Genomic DNA, 22,789 nt, shown 5'->3' on the forward strand with positions numbered 1-22,789 from the left:
TCATATCAATCAAAGACTTTATTCAAAGATATACTTTTCAATGCTTGATATACATCAATAAAACTTTGGCCCAAATGGCATAGAAGACATGTAATTTCTGATTAACATCTTGTTAGATTTCAGGCTTATAGTCATGTCTAACCATTTTCCATTGCCATAGAATAAAAGTCATTCTCTTACGGAGACATCCTCTACATGGCCAGAGGCTACGTACTAGTACCAATGTGAATCTAAGTCCTTTCACTGATCACATGGTCAAAGGTATTACATTTGCTATAAACATAGCGAATAAAATAACACGGGAAAACAACTCAGAATAATAACACTGAAAAACACATAGCTCATATAACAAATAATATACAATTTTTCCTATATATGTAGTACCCCCCCCCCCCCCCCCCCGCCCGTCCCCTCCCGAAGTAATTACAACATTAAAAAGGAGCCGTAAGCACTCACCCTTGAAGCATAAGTTTGAGTTGTTTGGATTCAATTTGTTTGAGAAGTTTGGCGTGAGAAACCGCAAAGTCACGATTCTTGAACATTAAAATATTTTTAGGATCATTTCGTAAAGTATTTAAACTATTGGGGGCTGTTGGGTAGTTTAATTAACCAAAAATAAGACTGGTTTGGTTAAAAAATGGGTTTAATGTGTAAGTTTTGGACTGGTATTGCTGAAATCTCAATGGGAGGGGCTGTTTTGAATAAATAGAATCAAAGTTTGGGGTTTGGGACTGATTTTGAATAAAGGTTTTAAGAATGGGGTTAGTTTGGTCATTTCACAAACTAAATGAAATTAGGGCTTTTACACCCTGTTCCCGAGTTCATTTAAAGGAAAGAAAAGAAGAGAAGAGAAATGTGGAGAGAAAAGAAAAGAATGGAAAGGAAAGTAAAGTGTATTTTTGTGTTCCCGAGTTCGAGAGAAAGGAAAGGAAAATTATTTTTCTTTGTGTTCCCGAGTTGGAAGGAAAAGAAATGAAAACTAAAAATGGACAATTATACCCTTGTCACCTTTTTTCTATAATTCCAAATAGATAATTTCAATAAACCCAAACCAAAAATAACATACATGTATTAATAATCAAACACATTCATAAGTAACCAATTTAAAGTCAATGCAAGAATAATCAAACGAGTTCCAATGTATGAGCTCAAACCAAAAACCAAAAACTATGAAGTCAAACTGATAAAAAATCACAAAACCATCATCCTAAGTACTTCATTTACTTGCCTCCATCATTTTTTTCAGCAAACTTTTTCGTATTTTAAATGGAACTCTAAATAATGTCCCGGCATCAGATTGATTTCGTGACAAAAACATGAGAGCTTCCGCTAATTCATCGGGTTCCAAATCCATTGGCTCTAACTCTTTATAAATTTCATCACCAGTATAAACCCGATGATGAGAGTTTTCGAAGATTTTGTTACCCTCCCTCATAGCAAAAGCCACGTCTTTAACTGCACTCATAATAACCTTTTCAAATGATTCAGGTTCAGCTTCAAGTTCATCTTCAACTTCAATTTCATGTTTCCTTTTTTTACTTTTGTACTTCTTAGAACTTGAATTTTGCACCGGTGAAAAGCATGTAGGAGATAACACTTGAATATCATCAAGACCATCATCATCATCATAATCTTCATTATTTGTTTGTTGTTTCTCAAGTGTTATGTCATTGCTTGCTAGTAACTGATCCACTTCTTCAATTGTTTCTACTTTGATATCCCCAGTCCTTTTCAATCGAGCATTCTTCTCTTTCGGGGTTTCAGCATGTACCCCTGAAGCCCTGTCTTTCGCAAACAAAGCTATCATTTCATTGTAGTTTGGTATTTTTTTGGTCTTCAATGAAATTGCATCTGGCTTTGACTGTAACACACAATCCCAAATACAAATATTGTTAAGAAAAATAACATAAATGTATACAAACTAAGTAACATGCAATAAAAGAAACTTACATTAATTAAGTTGGCCCACACTTCCTCGTCCCCTTCAATTAGTTGTGTTTCAGAATTCCAACCGAACCCACTCAATGAAGTTCCGCGGAACATGTCATACCACTGCGAGAAACCTGATTTTAAAGTTTTCAAACGATTCTTTAAATGATTTTTTGTTAACGTCTTCCCAAACTTTTGATTAAGCTCCTCCACCATGTTGTTGTACGCTTGTGGGATGAAGCTCCCACTAATCCTTAATCCTTTCTCATCTTGTGTCATCATAGATTGAATAAAACAATAATCCATCCAATCTGTCCATTTAAGTTGTTCTTTCTTTGTAACTTGTTCTTCCTTCATCATTTTGACCTGCATAACATCATAAATAAACAAATCATGCATTGATAACATAATAAATACATACTTCGATGATGTACAAATAATGAGTAAATAACATGCTCAAAAATATAAATAACACAAATAAAGTCAAAACACTAACAATTCATACAAAATCAAGTCAAACATAAAAGCTCCATACAAAATCAAATTGAAATGCTTTAATAAAAACTAGTAGCTACATTGACATATCTATCTCATGGTTTCAATTTGGCAAGTAATCAGTCCACATTTGATTTGCAATTAAGTTCCTCATTTTCTCTGCTGCAGCATTACCCTCACTTGTGTCTCTTATATTATGGCGCATTTCCTCTCTTGGTTCATTTAACATCTCCCGTAGGACCTCATCTTCCAGATTTTTGTCTCGATCTTCTTCTAACAAAAAGTTATGTAAAATACAACATGCCAAGAAAATGTCTGATTGTGTTTCACAAGAATAAAAAGGCTCTTGTGTACTTCTAATGATAGGAAACCTTCTCTTTAGAACATCGAATGCACGTTCTATAGCGTTACGTAATGAAGCATGGCGGAGATTAAACAACTCTTTTGCATTCTCAGGGGCCCGAGCAGAATACTCTTTCAAATGATATCTGACACCACGATATGGTGCCATTAGTGTAGTTGTATGAGGCAAACCAGCATCTACCAAATAGTATCGTCCTACAAATAAGTTGTAGTTAGTTATGTATTAAAAATTAGATTACATGTAAGAGTAATTTTGGTATTAAAAACTAACCATTTGGAATTACTAGTTTATCTTCTCTAGTGAGTGCATTCTTTAGTATCCTTGAGTCTGATGCTGTACCCTCCCAGCCACTCAAAATGTACGTAAACTTTAAATCAAACGTACAAGCAGCTAAGACATTTATCGTAGGGTAGCCCTTGCGACCACGATATCTAGGGGCATCTTTGTTAGGTACTTTCACACGAACATGTGTCCCGTCAATTGCACCTACACAGTTCTTGAAGTAAGGATAAAATCGTTTTTTTTCTTGAATTTCTTTTTGTACAACATCACCTTTTGGTTGTTGAATATAATGACTTTCCAGTGATATAATTGCTCGGAGAACTCTGTGGAAGCACCTACTTGTACTTGACTTAGAGCGACGATATAGCCAAGAGACAAATCGATTTCTAAAATCATTGCCGACAATGTGCAAAAATCTTGCAACATGTTCTTCAACGGACATGCGTTGAGTAGCTCGAAGACCACCAACTAGTTGTAAGATAGTGTACAATTTCTTAAAAGCCTGCTCACTCATACGGATAAGTTCACGACATTGACCACCGTTTGAAAGGTCGTGTAGCAATTGTTCACGTATACGTCGCCGTTTTAAAATAAGTTTCCTAGAAGGTAATTTGGGACGATTTGTGTTGGCAACGGCACGATGTGTCAGAATGGCCAACAACAAGCAAATCAGATGAACTACTTGCCTTTGCCTGACTCTCAGAAATTGGGCGGGTGTTTGTAGGTCACTATCCATCGAAGATATTACCTAATTTATGAAAATTATTAAACTTTGAGTTTTCTTTTATAGGTTAGAGAGATATTTAACAACTACGGTTGGTTAAGGAGCCTATGACTTGAATTTTAGTATTTATTGCAGTAAAGTAGTTTTAAAATTGTGATAGTTAACTCTATATCTAAATAGAGTTACAAAACCATTATAGGACAACATAAGAACATCATCCAATTTCATTTTACTATTTAAAAGCAAATAAATTAAATACCAAACAATCTTTTGACTACATTAGACAATGTACATCATGAGGCCAAACAATAGAGCAAAGCAATCTTCTTCAAACTTGTACATCATGGGATTCGTTGTTTGAACCTCTCCATAGCTATATATCTTGCTACATGGTGATCATATCAAAGGATATATATGTAATTTTACTATTGGCTAGTATATTATGTATGTATATGTTCTAAGTTTTAGTTAACAAATAAAGCCAATTCTTTTTGGGTTTTAAGTGACATTTTTCTGAGTATTACTGTGGTTTTATGCTAAAATTTACCATAACTATAAAGAAATACATAAATTTGACGATCTGGAAAACTGAATGATAGTATTAGATAAAAAAAAGTGTTGATTTTGATCAGAAATATCAACATATTATGTGGTTCCTCTGTTTGATTTAAAGGCTTTTAATTTTGACTTAACACATAAAATAAAATGGGGAAGATGATGGCAGATAAGAATCATAATAATAATCATACAAAAGAAATCGATGAAGATACTGTGTTCTGAATAATGATATCATTTATAAGAAACATAAAGAAGATATCAAAAAAAAAATGAACCTGATGTTGGAAGTGAACAACTCAACAGAACGTGAAGAAGGAGGAAAAAGCACTGTATACGTGAAGGAGGAAGAAGGAGGAAGAAGCGTGAAGAAGGAGGAAGCACTGTAGCAACTTTTTCGTTTCCTGCGTGTTGCTGCTGTATACGTGATTTTATAGGGTTCGAGGGTAATATGGTAATCACGGGATTTTGTATGTATCACTGATTCTCTTCTCTCCAAATCTCTCCAATTTGGGAGGAAGATTATGAGAGAAAACAAACCTCCGATTTCCTTTCCTTTCTTCCCAATTCACTCCAAAAATTGAACTCGGGAACGCAACTAAATCTGTCTTTCTCTCCAATTCCGTTCTTTTCTCTCGACTTCCCTTGTAAATTGCAACTCGGGAACAGGGTGTTAATTCCCGTTCCTTTGTTGTTGATCGGGCAATCAGAGGGGAACGTGAACAGTCGAAGCTTATGAACATAGCGAGAGAGAAAGTCGAAGGCTTCGCAGGAGGCACCTTGACTCGTCGAGCGATTGAGAGGTGGAGTCCGTCTCTGAGGTTTGACGAGGCCGAAGGCGGAGGAAAGGGGAGGACCTCTGGGTTTTGGCTAGACCGAAGGAAGAAGAACGAAGCAGTAAACACCTTCGGTGTTTGAATGGTCCGAAAGAAAGGGAAGAGGCAGCGAGAGTTGCCGTCGACCTCAGTGGTGCAGCGAGGGTGTGAAAGGGAGGTGATCAGAAGAGGGATTCGGGAGGAAGTAGGCGGCAACGACATTTCAGGTGGGAACGATTTGGCAGCAAGGATTGACGGAAGGAAAAGAAATGTTCGAGGATAGATTGTTCGGTGATTGGAGGTCAAACGCAGAAGGTATGTTCGTTCTTTTTTTTTTTCTTTTTTGTTTTTTTTAGGTTTTGATGTTTTGCTGTGATCGGTAGAACCCAAATGCGTGTTTGGTTTTGATTCATTTGACAGGAAAAGGAACACCAAAATAAAAGGCTACTGCCTTCTTGGTATTGCTAAAACAGAGAACACACCTCAATGGTGTGTTTAGGGCAGTAGAACGAAGAAGAAGAAAGAAATACATGAAAGGTTTTTTTTTCCAGGTTTGATTTTATTTGGGTAGAAATCGAATGTGTGTTTGGTTGGATCGTTTGACAGGAAATGAATGAAGATAATCAGTTGAGGAAAAGGGTGTCTGAGATGTGTGTTTGTTGTTTGAAATTGAAGTGTAAACAAGATGAAGCAATAACAATGTGTTGTTGTATTTCTTGTTTGCAGGTATACACAAAATCAAGAACAAGAATGTTATTATGTTCTTGGCTGCATGATGATTTGAAGAAGAGAAGGACGTGAGGGTTGTTCATAGACAGCCTCAACTAAGAGAGGGAAAAGGGAAACACGTGTTCTTTTCCTTTGAGCGTGTTATGTTACAAAGCAAATGTTAGAAGTAATTTGGCTGTCATATTTTATCGAGTATTTAATGGTAGATATAGTATAACCCGTGGGAACCTCGGTTATAAAATTAATCAAACTTTTTTATAATAAAAACTCAAAATTATTAATAAGTTATTTTAAATAAATTATTAATTTAAGATATATTTTTATTAGTTATGTGAAATTATAGTCATTGATTCAAATAAATATATAAAATTATTTTTTAATATATATTAGATATTTTTAAATTGTGAGTTAGTGAAAACAATAATTCAAAATTTAAAATTTAAAATAGAATCACATTAATAAGGATGTCTAGTAAATTTAAAATAACTAATAGATTGCAAGTGAATCTAGAGAAGGGGTTTGGCCATGCTGAGCAGGCATTTCTTCCTCATTGGTCTCATTGGGTGGGTTATAGTTGTGATTAAAAGGAGGGGGCACATTGTGATACCCTAGACCTTTGGTTTGATTATCTTTAAAACTCAATTGATTTTCTACTAAAGACTCGACTGTCTTACTTGATGCAGTATAATTTTTGAAACTAACATCTGTTTTTCCACACTTTATTTTCAAAGCATTAAGATCTTCAGTTATAGCAGCAAGTTTGCATTTAATGTGATCATAATTTTCACACTTGTTGCTGTAATCTTCTTGTAATTTCCTAAAATCCTTAGTCTTGGCCTCTAATTGTGCTTTTAAAGGTTTCTGACCTTTCCTTAGAGTATAGCCTTCGTATTTAAGGTCCTCATTTTCCCTTTTTAATAAATCGATTTGATCGCGAAGAAATTTAATCGTAGCTTTACAAGATGGAGTACATAAAACTTCATTTACCGGAATTGATGTGGAACTCATTTCCCTTTTTTTTTATATATATTTTTAATTTTTTTTTTTATATTTTAATTGCCCTTTGACTTAAAAACCAAGAAAGTCAACCTTAAATGTCAAATTTAAAAAGTCAAACTCAAAAGTCAAACTTGAAGTCAAACTTAAAAGTTAAACCGAAAAGCCAAATTTAAAAACTTAAAAGTCAAACGTGAAAGTCAAAATTTAAAGTCAAAGGTCAACTTTTAAAAGTCAAAGATAAAATCAAAATTTGAAAAAAAAAAAAAAAGAATTGGGTTGAAAAAGAATTTTAAAAATAAAAGGAATTAATTTTTTTTGGGCTCATTTGGTCAAATTTCGAAAGTATAAACCAAGAAGCACAAGATATGTTTTAAATTTCAGAGGAGTGACACAAAGAGAAGTCCATATGAGTTGGTCAGGTGCGCTTGTTAATGATCGGGAGGTCCAGGGTTTGATCCTTGGTACCTCAACTTCGTTTCCCTTTTTTATGTGAAGGCTGCTGAGCCAAGTGCGAGCCGAAGACGCTGTGAGCCGCACTCCTTCAACCAGCAGCACACCTTCAACCGGAGCACTTTCAACAGATTCGCGAAAAAAACGACGTTTTTCACCCTTTTTTGCTGTAAAACTCGATCAAAAACTCGTTTTTATGAAAAATGCAAAGAAGTAACCCCCCTTATTTTTGCGAGATCTATCCAAATAAGATCAAATAAGCTCCAGATCTGACAAAATTGACTGATACAATCCAAGCTCTGATACCAATTGTAAGTCCCCAAAATTGCTTGTGTATCAATCAGATCCAATTGATGGCGCGGAATCCCAATCAATTGGATGATGTCAGATCAATATAGAAGAGAAGGAGAAGAAGAAGAAGAAGATGAATGTAATGATGTATTGATGATATTAATTATGCTCCTTTACAATAGATTCTCTCTCACACACACTTCTTCTCTCTAACTTTCTCTCTCTACAAGATGCTCTCTTCTACACAACCGTACACTCACATGCACTCCTCACCCTATATATATGAGACATGGGCCACCAGCTGCACATCAGTGTACAGCTGCACACGCATGTGTGGCCGTACACAGGGTGTGCAGCAGCACACACATGTGTAGCCGTACACAGCCACAAAATTACATATTACATTATAGAAAAATATATTTTTCTAGAAAAGAAAAGTATAAACCAATAATTATTACCCAACAACATCCCTATCGTATGGTCACCAGCTGTCGCTCGCAGTCGATGACCGCTCTGAATCTGCTCAACCAGTCCATACCCACGATGACATAGACATCTCCCATCGCAACCTGGACCAGATCTATCGGGAACTCAACACCGAAGATCTCAAGTACACATCCTGGAATCACCCCAGTGGCATAAACTGCTCGCTCGTCAGCTATGGAAACTCGAAGAGGTCGACTCAACGCCTCTCGATAGATACTGATGTGCTGACTAAATGCTAAAGACACAAAAGATCCGAGTCAAATAACACCAAAGCAGGTACATAACTCACAAGAAAAGTACCTACGCATACCATAATATTAGCACATTATCTCAAACTCAACATAAAATAAATGAAAGAATACATACCAACCACAACGTTGGGCGCTGTACGAACCTCCTCCGCTGTCAACTGGAAGGCTCTCCCGCGAGCCTTTCGGTGCCTCGGCCTTCACTGGATGAATCTCTGAATCTCTAACGGCAGTATGGGCAGATCTCAAGTACACATCTTGGAATCACCTCAGTGGCATAAACTGCTCGCTCGTCAGCTATGGAAACTCGAAGAGGTTGACTCAACGCCTCTCGATAGATACTGATGTGCTGACTAAATCCTAAAGACACAAAAGATCCGAGTCAAATAACACCAAAGCAAGTACATAACTCACAAGAAAAGTACCTACGCATACCATAATATTAGCACATTATCTCAAACTCAACATAAAATAAATGAAAGAATACATACCAGCCGCGACGTCGGGCGCTGTGTGGACCTCCTCCGCTGTCAACTGGAAGGCTCTCCCGCGAGCCTTTCGGTGCCTCGACCTTCACTGGCTGAATCTCGGAATCTCTAACGAGAGTATGGGCAGATCCCTGAGGTTCTCCATGTGCCGACCCACGTAGCTGTGGACACTCGGCCTTCCGATGGCCGGTCTGGTTGCAGTGGAAGCACACTGCAAATCCCTTGGGGCAATCCTTAGCCATGTTCCCTTCCTTACCACACTTGTAGCAAGACCCCGCTCGACAAATCCCCTAATGACTCTTGCTGCACTTACCACAAGTGCAGCCCTTCTGGTTCCCTAATCTCGAATCGGCAGGTTTTGCCCGCTTGGCTGTTGGTTGGGACTGTGTCGGTCGCCGATCCCTACCCTAAGACTCCGCCTCCTCCCTGGCCCGAGTCTCGAGCTCAATCTCCCTCTTCCGAGCATTCTCCTGGAGCTCTGTGAATGTACGGTATGTTGAGTTTTCCACGAACTCGCGAATACCCTCCTCCGTATTCTCAAATATCGACTCATACGTTCCTGCTTAGAAGACACATGCTAAGGGCAAAACATCGCCCTCTCATGAAACATCCTGGTAATCATAGTAACAGACTCATTACCCTACTTGAGGGTCAAGAACTCCTAGGCCAACCGTTCCCTTTCCACTGGGGGAACGTACTCATCTCGAAACATGGAGGTGAACCTCTCCCAGGTCACCGCGATAAGCTCTGTAGAAGTGAAGTGTGTTGTCACAAACTTCCACCAGTCCTTCGCTCCCAAGCGATGCTGGTTCAATGCGAGCCATACCCTCAGATGCTCCGGACATGAACACGTGTAAAGCACCAATCGATGTCCGAAATCCCTCTCATAACAACTATTAGATCCTAAGTCCTATCAAACTTTGGTGGCTTCATGTTGTTGAACTCTCGGAACAGCAACGAGTCACCCCCCTGCGGCCTGGCAGCAACGACGGGTGCGGTGGCCACAACAACAACAGCCTTAGTAAGAGCGGCGTATCACTCATCAAAAGTCTCAATCAGTGTGGTCTTGATAGACCCAAACATCTCCGGTATCTCAGCTCAGATGGCTGCAACCACTACCTCATGAATCAATCTGTGGATCTCCTCATCACTGACACCATTGCTCTCAGGTGTGTGTGTCCCAACCATGATGTCTCTCTGAAATACAACACAAAAATATCAGAGACCCGATCAAGTATACTCACACTCGATAACCCAACCCTACTTGCCCTTTGGTACCATAAGAATTCTTACTTGGGTTGCGTGCTGATCTGGTGTCTTCCGTAGTACGGGCCCAATACTACCATCCACACCGCATCAACATTCACCTCAAGTCCTCCTCCCAAGATCCCAGATCACAAGTACTCTAAACTCTCCATACATTGGCTACTCTCTACTAGACCTCTCATAAGCTCCTCGCTGCTACCTATTTACTCTTAAAGCATCTCATAGTAGCAGTAATCTCCTAGGCTAAGGCATCACAAATCAGTCCACTCTAGTCCTAATATGAGTAACTCGCATACTCTATCATGCATATCGTATCATATCTCATAACATATAATGTAAGGGTATTTTGGGAAATCACCATTCTGGGCGCTGGCTGATCGTACACACTGCTCTGCTCTACTTGATTCAAAATCTTTTACGCTTTTAGAAAAATTTGTTTTATTGTTGAAAATTTCTCAAATCCTCAGTTTGAGTTCAGATACGCCCGAAGGTGCATCTAAATCCCTCAAACCAAGGCTCTGATACCAACTTGTAACGACGTAAATTTTCAAAACAAATTTTCATTTTTCAAACAAAATAATTGTCATTTAAACATTCTCAAATCTCATATTTAACATTTGTCATCAACAAAACATATTCCCAAGATCACAAATAAAGTCCTCTGTCGGTGTGTGTACGGATCATGTCGGCACCTTCCTGCGATCGTCACTAGTACCTGAAACACATAACACTGTAAGCATAAATGCTTAGTGAGTTCCCCAAAATACCACATACAACACATATTATCCACTTGAGGCTATAACTCTACTTGACCCTCTGGTCAATGTGTCTTAATGGGACCCTCCAGTCCCATAACTCTGTGGGTCCTCTGAGCCTAACTTTGTGGATCCTCTGGTCCTAACTCTGTAAACTCTGGGTCATCCATAGCACAAATCTCATAAAATCATATCATACAGATAACACACAAGATACTCTGTCATATAACTCTAGTTACCACCCTAGGTAAAGTATAGTGAGAAGACTCACCTCAGGTAACTCGGTAAATCTCGAAGTCGGTAAAATCTGGTCTAGCCTCCGCCTAATCACATGGAATAATTACTCTAATTAATACCACTCTCAAAGGCTAGACTAATCCCTCTCTTAGTACTCTCAAAAGGGTAAAAGACCATTTTACCCCTCTTATGGCTCAAAGACCCAAACATTAACTAAACCCTAAAAGTCTACAAAATTCAACCCCCTGGGTTATGTTGCACGTACCAAACCTGTATGTTGGGCGTACCCGACAACCTCACAGAATCGGGGAACGCGACCCCCTACGCTGCGTGTACTAGGATTACGCCCCACGTAAGTCCCAATTTCACACTCCTTTGATTTTTGGGTCTTAAATGGTTAAGACGGACATCTAATTTTCAGATCTGACTGACTTAAGCCTCTTAATCCATAAAGTTTGTGACTTTAAGCCTTTGCATGGCGGTAAAAGTCACCAACACCCAAATCATTCCGTTTCCAACACTTTAAAGCCCATAACTCAAGTATGACTCCATAATAACGAACAAGTTGGGATTTTTATGGATCTACAACACATATATCACTGAAACGAGACAGATCTAGGTCCATGGAGTCCCTTTTACTCATAACGTTTCCACCTTTGGGACTTAAACCCTAAAAATGGCCCATAATACACAAATCCAAAATGAAGAGGAATGTTCTGATCTTTTACCTCCAAGTGATGTTTCCCCCTATGAAAAGCTCAGATCCAAAGCTTGCACTCTAAGACTAGCATCCACCAAGGTCCTTTCTTCTTCTTCCCAAACACACAAAGGAACTTTAAGCTCAAAAACACCTACACACAAGCTTAGAACGAATGTAGACTCTCTCTTAGGGTTTCACTCTCTGAAATGGTGGCTGAGGATAAGGCCATAGCTTTCTTTATATAGGGCTCAAGAATCATTTAGGGTTTACATCTGGACCAGTTACACCTAGCGTAACTTTGGTACACCCAGCTTACCTTAAAGGGTCCGTGTCCATATCAAGCGCATAAGTACGCGCAACGTACTCTCCAGTACACCCAATGTACTCATTTACAACATTTTCCACTCAAGGACTAATTTTGACAACTTGACAAAAGAGAAGGGTTAATTAGTTGAACCTGAATTTCCGGATGATATAGAAAAACTTACCAAGAGTGAGGGAAGAACTCGTGACCTGTTGGAAGTTTAAGTTCCGGAGAGAAGAAAAGGGGAGAGAGAGAGAGAGAGAGAGAAGGAGTGTTTGATTTTGGATAATGAAAATGAGACTTCTTGGGAAATATGAGGAATTAAGATCTCTTGGGTGGATTTGGTTAAGGAAATCTTGATGGAGTATTAGGATGAGTTGAAAAAGGATAATGATTTGACTAGGTAAGGTATGAATAGTAGTATAAAGTGGGTGATTACCTTATGCATAAAATAATGAATCTTAGACATTATGCAATAAAATATGTTCTAACTCTTCAAGGTTGGCATAAAATAGGAGTTTAGAGGGTTTAAGTCATGAAAATTGTGAGTTTGAGGAAGTTCCCAGTACCAAAAACTCCTAAATTTTCAAAAAGGTCCGGAATGGTCAAAATTCGAAATGGGGTTCAGACTTGCGAGGGTTCCGGAGTCAAAAAGTCACTTCCGGAGCCAAAATATGAGTTTCAAAGCTGGGCTTCATGTTCCAGAGTCGAATTAGCACAATCTGGAGTCAGAAGGAATGAAGAACCGAGGTTCGGAGCAGGCCGGTCATCCGAGATGCGAAGGAGTCCGGATCGTGTCGAGATTCCATAGCAAAACCTTTCGGATTGGGTTTGTTCGGTCTAGGAGAAGTTCCGAAGCTCAAGAGAGGGTTCCGAATCAGAAGGAAATTTTGGGGCTAATCCGAAACTCCGGAGTAATAGATGTTACGGAGTAAGAGATGTTCAAATCAGAACTGGGAAATGAAAAACCTTAATACCGTTAAAATGGTGGCCTCCGATCACCACCAAGGTTCAGGTTCTTCCCGATTGATGAACAGCTTGTGGTAGACTTCTTGAAACGCAAGGTTTGTCTCACCCTGCGGCTTCCCCCATCATTTCCGAAGCTTGGGATTTACGATCTTTGTGACTCTTATTTCTGAAAATTCAAAAAACAGTTTCAAATAAGTGTAATGTGAGGTGATAACGGTTTGATATTTTGTGGTTTTGGTGATCTTAAGAAAGAAAGGTACCCATATGGATAACGATGCAATTGAGAAACTATAATTTCATCATCGTTTGTCAAAAAAATTGAAATAAACATGATCAAGAAATGATAAAATTAGAAGCTTTGAGGAATTATTATATAAAACAGAGTTGGTAATGGCCAAGACCATGTTTAACAACCCATTTGAATGTCCGACATATCTACTACCATTTTCATAAGTATGAATCCCACATCCATATTACAGCGAGTGATAACACTGATTTGTCATAATATAACATGTAAACAACTTGCAATAAACAATGTTACTGTAAAAAACGGGATGAACCAGGGATCAAATGCCATTTTTGAGAAGCACAGAGTATACGTCGGCCATTGCTTGATGTCGCTCGAGATATTTGTTGGTGATGAATCTATACATACCAAATCCATGTCTCAATCCTTGCCTTGAACATCGATGAATTTGACCTTTCGATCATTCACCAAAATATGCATCTTTAGTGTAGAATTTGTACACATCAAATCCATGTCTTAATCCTTGCCTAAACAGATCTCTATCCCATCTTTCCCTAACTTGTTGAATTAGGAGTCGGTCCGACAATTTAATCATAATCAAAATCACCGTCGTCGATCAGATTTGATGTTTATGATTAGGGTTGGTAGAAATTGGAAGACAGGGAACAGAGTGAAGAGCTGTCGCCAATCAAGATTGGATGTTCATGATCAGGCGAAGCTGTCAATAACAAAGAAGACGAAGAACCATAAGAATGTTGATTGAAATCGGAAGAGACAATGTTGCTATCTTTTCTGATTTAAACCTTTGATTTCTTGTGATGCAATTTATACGTGATTATTGGTTGTCTCTAAAATGAGAAGCAGATGGAGTCTTCGTTGATTTCATGGCCATCGTTATTGAATTTAAGGTTATTGTCAGCTATGTAAGATGACAATTGAGATGAGACTTTAATAATTGACTTTGCATATTAAACTTGCTGACTAGAAAGGATTCACTAGATGATCCCTTCAATTTTTTCAAAATGACCTTGTAAACATTGAAAATATGAATTCGTACCCATAGAATGCAAAAAAATAAAATGGAGACCTTTTAAACCAAAATGTGTAAGTTTATTGGGCTATAACGATATTTACCCCTTACCATTATGCAACAAATATTATTTACTTTTAGCAATGTATATGCGCAATGCGGCGACAACAAGTAATTTATTTGGGTGAATAGTCGCTTTCAGTTATTAGTTCGATGAATACTTTCATGTTGGTGAATTAGTTTATTTCATCATCCAAGATTTAACTTATTGTGTATATAAATTTGTTGTTGTTTACTTCTTGAAAGAATTCTTTGATGGTATCGAATAGGTTTTGTCTTTTGATGATTAGTTTTCGGGCAATGATTATTTTAACGGACACGTAGTGAATCGACAAATATTATTTAGTTTTAGCAGTGTACACACGTAATGCGACGGTGGCCAATAATTTCTTTTTGGTTAATAATTGCCTTTGGTGATTAGTTCTTCTTTGTTTTTTTGGAAGAATAGTTTCATGTTGTTGATCTAGTTTACTACACCATCCAAGTGTTTTTTCGAAGAATAGTCTCATTTCATCGATTGGTGTTTTTTCGAAAATATGTTATCTTTCAAAGAACGTGTAATACATTAGAGGGATATAAGCGTAAGTTGGTATTTTATTTGTACACGATATATTTGTAATGAAAAAAAAAATATAGTGTTACTGAATATATGTTTTTCAGATCAATTTGACATTGGATTGGTAGATGGAGTCGGCTCTATTTCTTAGGGATTAATATCTTAAGCATATGAATATTATATGTGGAAAACTTAAACGCATTTTCTTAGCCAAGAACATATGTGGACGTGGTCGTTATCATCATTTGGGGAATTAATTATTTTTTGTACCATATATATTTTTTTTGGTGAATGGTTTCATTTTAGCATTAGGGTGAAGGTGGTACCGTAAATTTGGGTTAAAAATATAAGTGAAACATTGTTTTAGTTGAAAATTAAAATCATGTTTCTTTTATAGTTTATTTTTTTAATATGTTTTGGTTTTGGTTTAAAAATGGTTGTTTTGCATTAAAAATAAAGATACCTTGATGTTTTAGAATAAAAGAAAAAATATGTTTTTTTTTTTTTTTTGTTTAGAAAGAAATACATCATTATTTTAAGTTAAAAATATGAATATATTGTTATTTTTAGATAAAAATAAAATTATGTGTCTTATATAAGGATAAAAAAACATACATTACAATAACATTCCAATAATAAAAAAATAAAATATATAAAAGATAAGAGAATTTAAACTATTATTGTTAGAAACCATAATTGTTAGATAATATATTATAACAAATTTTCTAAAACACTTGGACCAATATAGCAAAAAAATAAAAGAAAAAAAACTTTTAGTCAAGCCCTAAAAATGTTTAAACTATTTTTTTTTGATTTTTTATTTTTTATTTATTTTTTTATTTTTAATTTTTACATAACACCTCATTATATTATAGACAACAATCATGTACCTTTATTATATTTCAAACATGTAGCTTTATCATAAGGATTTCGATCACTAATAATATGTAGCTTTATGATATCTTAATAGTTAATTATTTAATTATTTATATAACTCAACTATTAAATAAATTAGCAAAGATAAATATATCATACTTAATATAATAAAAAAAATCAATGTATTAATACATATGTTAAAACTTATTGCCAAATAAAAAAGTATTTTTAGCTTTAGTTGTCTTAATTAAATACATTTATTAAGATATTAGGATTGTCATAGTTACTTAGTTTAATTTTTAGTGTGTTATTGGTTTTTGTAGCCAAATTATATAGTAACATATACTAAGAAGTTATATATAAAAAATAAAATTATTTTTTACATTTTATTAAGCATAGTTATGTTTTTTAAAAGGTTAAACAAATAAAGAGTTTTATAAGGTTTTAAAGATTTTAGAACACAAGAAGACTTGAAAATAAATTATCGAACTCACTTGATAATTCAAGATCTAAAAATCAAAACAAACAACTAAAATCGTTAGAAACGGACATCAGAACATACACACATATTGAAAAAAATACTATTAAACACACATAATAAATCATACACATAAATAATTAAAAGCACACATTTTGAATGCATACGCATGCATACATATCTAAGAGCATTGTTAGATTTGGATTTGGATTTTGATTTGGGAAGCTAGAGTTGGTTGTGATATCCTTTTCGTGATTGTTTTTGTTTGTTTGGTTTTATCAAAACTGAAAGAAGTTACAATATATTAAATAGAAATTGAGCGAAAGAATTCAGATATACACACATATCAGAATACAAAAAAGCTTCTTACTATATTCAAGATCTAGGTGTCAACAATCGGGTAGTGTGCTAGTTTGATGGTGTAGATGTATGTCAACAAAAAAAAACATGTAGAAGAAAGTTCAGATCCAAAAGAAACGAGAGATCAACCTCTTTCAACAGATCCAAATAACCAAATCCAAACTTTCATTTGAAAAACCAAATCCAAACTTTCATTGTAACATTTCGTTTAAAATCAATTAAATAAATAATAAACTCTAAAGCTCCAAGATGTAATTATTATTATTATTTTATAGCCAAATCAATAATATTCAGCGGAGTGGTGGTTTCGAAGAGCCGAATGATATATTTTAGACTTTCGGGGGTTAAAGTATAATTTCAGGATTTATTTTGTAACGATTTTTAGAAGTCAGGGTGTGTTTGGTAAATTACAAACTTATATTGTAATGAATCATTAAATATGGGGGTTGTTTGGTAAGATTTAGACTTAAGTTGAAAGAAGATTTTGTGGAGAGCGACCAGAATTTGAAAAGTGGATCGATGTTTGGGAGAAGTCACGGGATCAGTCAAATATGCGCTCCCCTTCTCGTTTTGGATATCGAATCATAACCCTAACCCTAACTCTTTTGAGCCGCCACCTTATACTCTAGCCTCCATCGCCACTACCCTCTGCTGTAGAAGTCGCAACCAACCGTCCGCATGCTACCTCGTTGTGGAGCACCACCACCCTAGCTTTTCCGCCGCAGATATAGTGAGAAGACGGAAGGGAAACGAGACCATCGAAAGAAGCTATAATCGCCGATAAAAAAGTCGCAAACCCTCTGTAAGAATGCTTGCCACCCACATTCCCTCTTCTTCTTTGTTTCTGTTGGTAGGACGTCATGTGTCCGCACTGCAGATCTCCATAACCAGTTTTCTTAACCGTACTCGAGCGGATCACAGATCCTCTCAATAAAATACCCAGTTCTCCCCCACTCAGGGTTCGAACCATCACCAACTGGCATGCAAACAATCTATTCCATAAACTGTTTCACCAGGTGCATCACACTCGGCTCTTGGAACGTACCACGTAATCATATCAATGATATTCCCGATGGGAATCAAACAACTCCAAACATCTCGCTATCCGTACAAAATCTCAGAATCCTCTCAACGTGACTACCATTAGTCATCTCAAAGCTTCAGACCGACCCACTGCCGAATATCCCCAACTGTTCCGAAATAGTCCTGACTCTTCATCTGGAATTAACGCGCCATCATGCACCTCGTCTCTGATTCCTCAGCTAGCCTCCTATCGCAACAATCATCTTGGAGGTGAGAGACCTCACTCTCACAGTGGATACTCAACATAGACAACGAGGGCCACTGCCCCATTATACTTCTCTTGATCATTTGAAACCGCTATTAAAAGCATGCCTGACTCGGCTAAGGCATCTCTTTGTCCTCATCTTAGTCTCCATAAATAGCTCTCTCGAGTTATAATGAATACCGAGCAGCAAACATACTGCCCCATTAAAACTTGCTCGACATGGTCCTCTGGCCCTACATTCTATCACATCCGTCCTCAGACCAATCAACCACAATGGGACAACGGATAAAACCAAAAGCTCTAACCACCACAAATCATGGTACTCGAACCATGTGATCATCTCTCAATCTGCTATGAATCATGGTACCCAAACCATGTTATTTCCTATCAATCTGCTATGAATCATGGTACTCGAACCATATTATTTCCTCTCAATCTGCTACTTCGAACCTCTGGTATTCTCCCTGTTTCGAGTGTGGGTCCTCTGTTTTCAGTAGTATGAGCCCATACTACCTACCACATCTACCCATACTTTCCACACGGATTATTCCAGATTTCCTAAGTAGCTTCTCAACCTCCTCAATCATCGATCCCATCATACCTTGTCACCCTCCTATAGATACTCTCCTCTATCAGCACACTCATTTGATAAAGGTGTCTCCCTAGGCTCTTCCTAGGTTCTCACACTTCTCTGCCATCAGCTGCTGAAGATCCCCTTATGATTCCATCCATCTACCTCTTGAATATCCACATATTGGCTTAGTAGGTGACTCCCATCAACAAGAGTTCCATAAAGCAAAAAGCAAGTAGCATTCGGGCTTCAAATAATCTCTACCAACACATAAATCCACTCTAGTTTACTGCTCCACTTGTTCTACTCACACTCAAAAGGTATCACCGAACTCAAGAAACTCTACCCCTCGCGGTATCTAATCACTCTCTTAGTAGGCTCCTCTAATGCTCTTCCAGGTATCTCTCCTAGATTACACCTCTACTCAAGTCCTCTCTATAAGATCTCTTTTGGATACTCTTACTTCGCACATACTCAAAGCACATCTCATATAGCAAAATTCCTAGGCCAAGGCATCATAAAACAGGCAACTTTAGACCTATAATATGAAATACCTAGCCTATCTTCTAGCATGCATCACTAATATCTCAATAATAACTCATAACACAAATAAGTAAGGGTATTTTGGGAAATCACCGTTCAGGCTCTGGCTGATTGTACACACTGCACCTTTTTGTTTTTCTCTCAGAAACTGCTCATTTTAGAAAAATCATTTCCTTTGAAATTTTTTCTCAAATCCTCAATTTGAGTCCAAACATTTCCGAAGGTGCATCTGAATCCCTCAAACCAGGGCGCTGATACCAACTTGTAACACCGTAAATTTTCAAACAAAAATTTCTTTTATAAATCGCATAATTTTCATAACACATTTCTCAAAATCCCCATTTATTAAATTTACAAAACACATCTCCGTAATTATTTAATTAACAATCTAGGATCCTCGAACATAACTCCTTCTATGGTGTGTACAATCAAGCTGGTGTCTTCCCGCGATCCTAATAAGAACCTAAAATACATAACACATAACACGGTAAGCATGAAGCTTAGTGAGTTCCTCAAAATACCATGCACATATAATTATCCACTCGAGGCTATAACTCTGTAAGACCCTCTGGTCAATGTGTCTCAGTGGGAATCTCCAGTCCCACAACTCTGACGGACCCTCTGGTCCTAACTCTATGGACCCTCCGGTCCTAACTCTGTAAACTATGGGTAATACATAGCATAAATCACAAAGAAATAATTTAGGATATCACGATACACAAATAAGTGCATAAGCCATCTCTATCACACAAAATACCACTCATGGTAGAGTATAGTGAGAAGACTCACCTCGGATGATGAACAACCTCTATAAACGCTGCTGCTATGCACCGGCCACTAACTCTGTGCCAAACCCACAATTATCCCAATTAGAAACTAAGCCCATACTCTCACTTATTAGGTCTAAAGGTAGTCCACTAACCAGCCCATTAATGACCTAAAACCCATTGGGCCTACCAAGGCCCAATAATAGATAAGCTCTCCCAAGGACCAATTCTCAATTTAAATGATAGGCCCAACCCAAGGGCCCAAAGCATAATATAATATTTCTCTGATCAAAGTCACTAATATACAAGTCCAAAGATCCAGGCCCAAACCTCAAGGCCCAAATATGAGACTTAGCCCAAAAGTCCACAGTGAGGTTACGCGGGGCATACATTCCTTGGTACGCTCAACGTACTCACGCATGCATGAAACTGATCGGGGACACCAACCCAGTACGCGGGACGTACTAGACCTTACGGTGGGCGTACACTCAGTTTTTCCTAACCCATTCTCTTGGACTTAACCCGTTAATACCTTAGCTCATTTCTTAGATCTGGACTCCCTTATATCTCTTACTCCATAAAGTCAGTGACGTTAAGCCTTTGCATTGTTCATTAAGTCACAACACACAAAACTATTAGTCTCTTAACTCAAAATGATCATATCTCATGCATGGGTTGATTCTCACGATCAAGACCTCATTTTCATGGATCCTCTCCACTAGAAACACTTAAAAGGATAACTATTAAGCTCTGGAGTGCAACAACTCATAAAGCCCCAAGCTTTAGGACCAAAAACCCTAAAATGGTCCATATCATGCACAAAACAAAAGGATGGGAAAGCATTCCTTTAAATGATTCTCCAACCACAGAAAAGCTCAAATCCAAGGCCTGGGTTCCAACTCTATTCTCTTCCATGCTCCTTCTTCACTCCAATAGTACCACAAGACACTTAAAAGATCACCACGGTCACACACAAGAACAAGAACGAGGATTAGGGTTTGAGAGGGTTTATGGACAGAGGATGGTGGCCAAGAATGAGGCCACCTTATTCTGTATATAGGGACACTCCTCGCAATTAGGGGTTTACTTCTATGCCTAGTACACCCAGCGTACTAGGTGGCTCCGCTTAAAAGTCATGCACATGAGTAGGCTAAGCGTACACACACGTATGCCCAGCGTACTCCGCTGCCACATTTTTCGATTAAAGGACTTATCCTGCCATAACTTCAAACTTCCATTAAAGGGGTAAAATGGTCTTTTCCCCCTTTTGAGAGATTATAGAAAGGGTCCAGTCTAGTTTTTGAGAATCGTGGTTAATTAGAGGTAAAATACTTTATGTGATTAGGTGGAGGCTAGGTCAACATTTCGAGTTCGAGACTTTCTGAGATTTCCCGAGGTGAGTCTTCTCACTATACCTTACCTAGAGTGGTATCTATGTGCAGACCGGAGGTTCTTATGTGTATATGTATGTTTGCGATTATGTGCAATGTGTTATATGTATTCTATGTGATATATAGACCGAACCAGAGGGTACAACGACTCATGAGGCCAGAGGGCCCTCGATCAGACCGGACCGGAGGGTCCAACGAGCTAGACCGGATCAGATGGTCCAACGAGCTACGGGACTGGAGGGTCCCATTGAGACACATTGACTAGAGGGTCATATTGAGTTATAGCCTCGAGTGGCTTATGTGCTGTATGTGGTATTTTGGGAAACTCACTAAGCATTTATGCTTATAGTGTTTTGTGTGATGTGTTTCAGGTACCAATGAGGATCGCGGGAAGGCGCCGGTATGATTTGTACACACTGATGGAGAATTATGTATTTTGAGATTATGGGATATGTTTATTTGAGATGACGTGTGACACTTGAGTTTTTGAAATGAATTATGTGAATTTTGTTTGTTTTAAAATGAAAAATTGTTTTAAAATTTCACGTTGTTACAAGTTGGTATCAGAGCCTTGGTTTGAGGGATTCAGATGCACCTTCTGGTGTATCTGAACTCAAACTGAGGTTTTGAGAGAAATTTTTATAAAATAAACAACTTTTCCGATAAGTAAAAGATTTTGAGACATGCAGAACGGAGCAGTGTGTACGATCATCCAGCGCCCGAACGGTGATTTACTAAAATACCCTTACATTATGTGATATTATGTGATATGTTATGCATGCTAGAGTAGGCTAGGTATTCACATCTAGGGCTAGAGTGGCTTGATTTGTGATGCTTTAGACTAAGGGATTACTGCTACTTTGAGATGCTTAGAGAGTGAGTAGGTAAGCAGCGAGGAACTTATGTGTGGTCTACTAGAGAGTAGCATGTGCTTAGAGAGATATAGAGTACTTTTGACCTGGTATCCAAGGAGGAGGACTTAGGGTGGATAAGGATGCGGTGTGGAAGGTAGTATAGGGCCCGTACTACTGGAGACACCGGGTCGGTGAACAGTCCAAGTAATAATCCTTTGAGTACCAAGGAACAAGTAGGGTGAGTATCGAGTGCGAGTATACTCGAACGAGTCTCTGATATCTTTTGTGTTGTGTTTCAGAGACATTATGATTGGGACACGCCACACACCAAGGGGCAGCGGCGCTAGCGACAAGGAGATTCGTCGGATGATACATGACGAGGTGGCCACGGCGATCCGGGAGGCTATTCCGGAGATGTTTGGGTCTATCAAGACCACACTGATTGAGACGTTTGATGAGAGGTACGCTGTTGTTACCGAGGCACTGCTGCTGCAGCCACAACAGTTGTTGCTGCTGCGAGGCCACAGGGGGTGACTCGTTGCAGTATCGAGAGTTCAGCAATACGAAGCCACCATGAGTTTAACATAACGTAAAAGTGCGTTTTTTTACGTAAAAATATATTTTTTACGTAAAGCAAACTAAGGACGTTTTTTTTTTTATTTATTTATTTATTATTATTTTT

General features: G+C 37.8%; 1 protein-coding gene across 1 annotated transcript; it reads right to left on the reverse strand.

The window, feature by feature from the left end:
- Positions 1 to 1,216: 1,216 nt before the first annotated feature.
- Positions 1,217 to 2,262, reverse strand: LOC145000092 (uncharacterized). Its single transcript, XM_078959240.1, has 2 exons — positions 1,951 to 2,262; positions 1,217 to 1,861 (listed from the first exon to the last, which is right to left on the reverse strand). Exons 1-2 carry the CDS (start codon positions 2,233 to 2,235, stop codon positions 1,217 to 1,219), a joined length of 930 nt encoding a protein of 309 aa, XP_078815366.1. The 5' UTR covers positions 2,236 to 2,262.
- Between the last annotated feature and the right edge of the window lie 20,527 nt (positions 2,263 to 22,789).

This window comes from Lactuca saligna, chromosome 6 (assembly GCF_052625555.1).
Source record: "Lactuca saligna cultivar CGN05327 chromosome 6, ASM5262555v1, whole genome shotgun sequence".
Taxonomy (NCBI): Eukaryota; Viridiplantae; Streptophyta; class Magnoliopsida; order Asterales; family Asteraceae; genus Lactuca; species Lactuca saligna.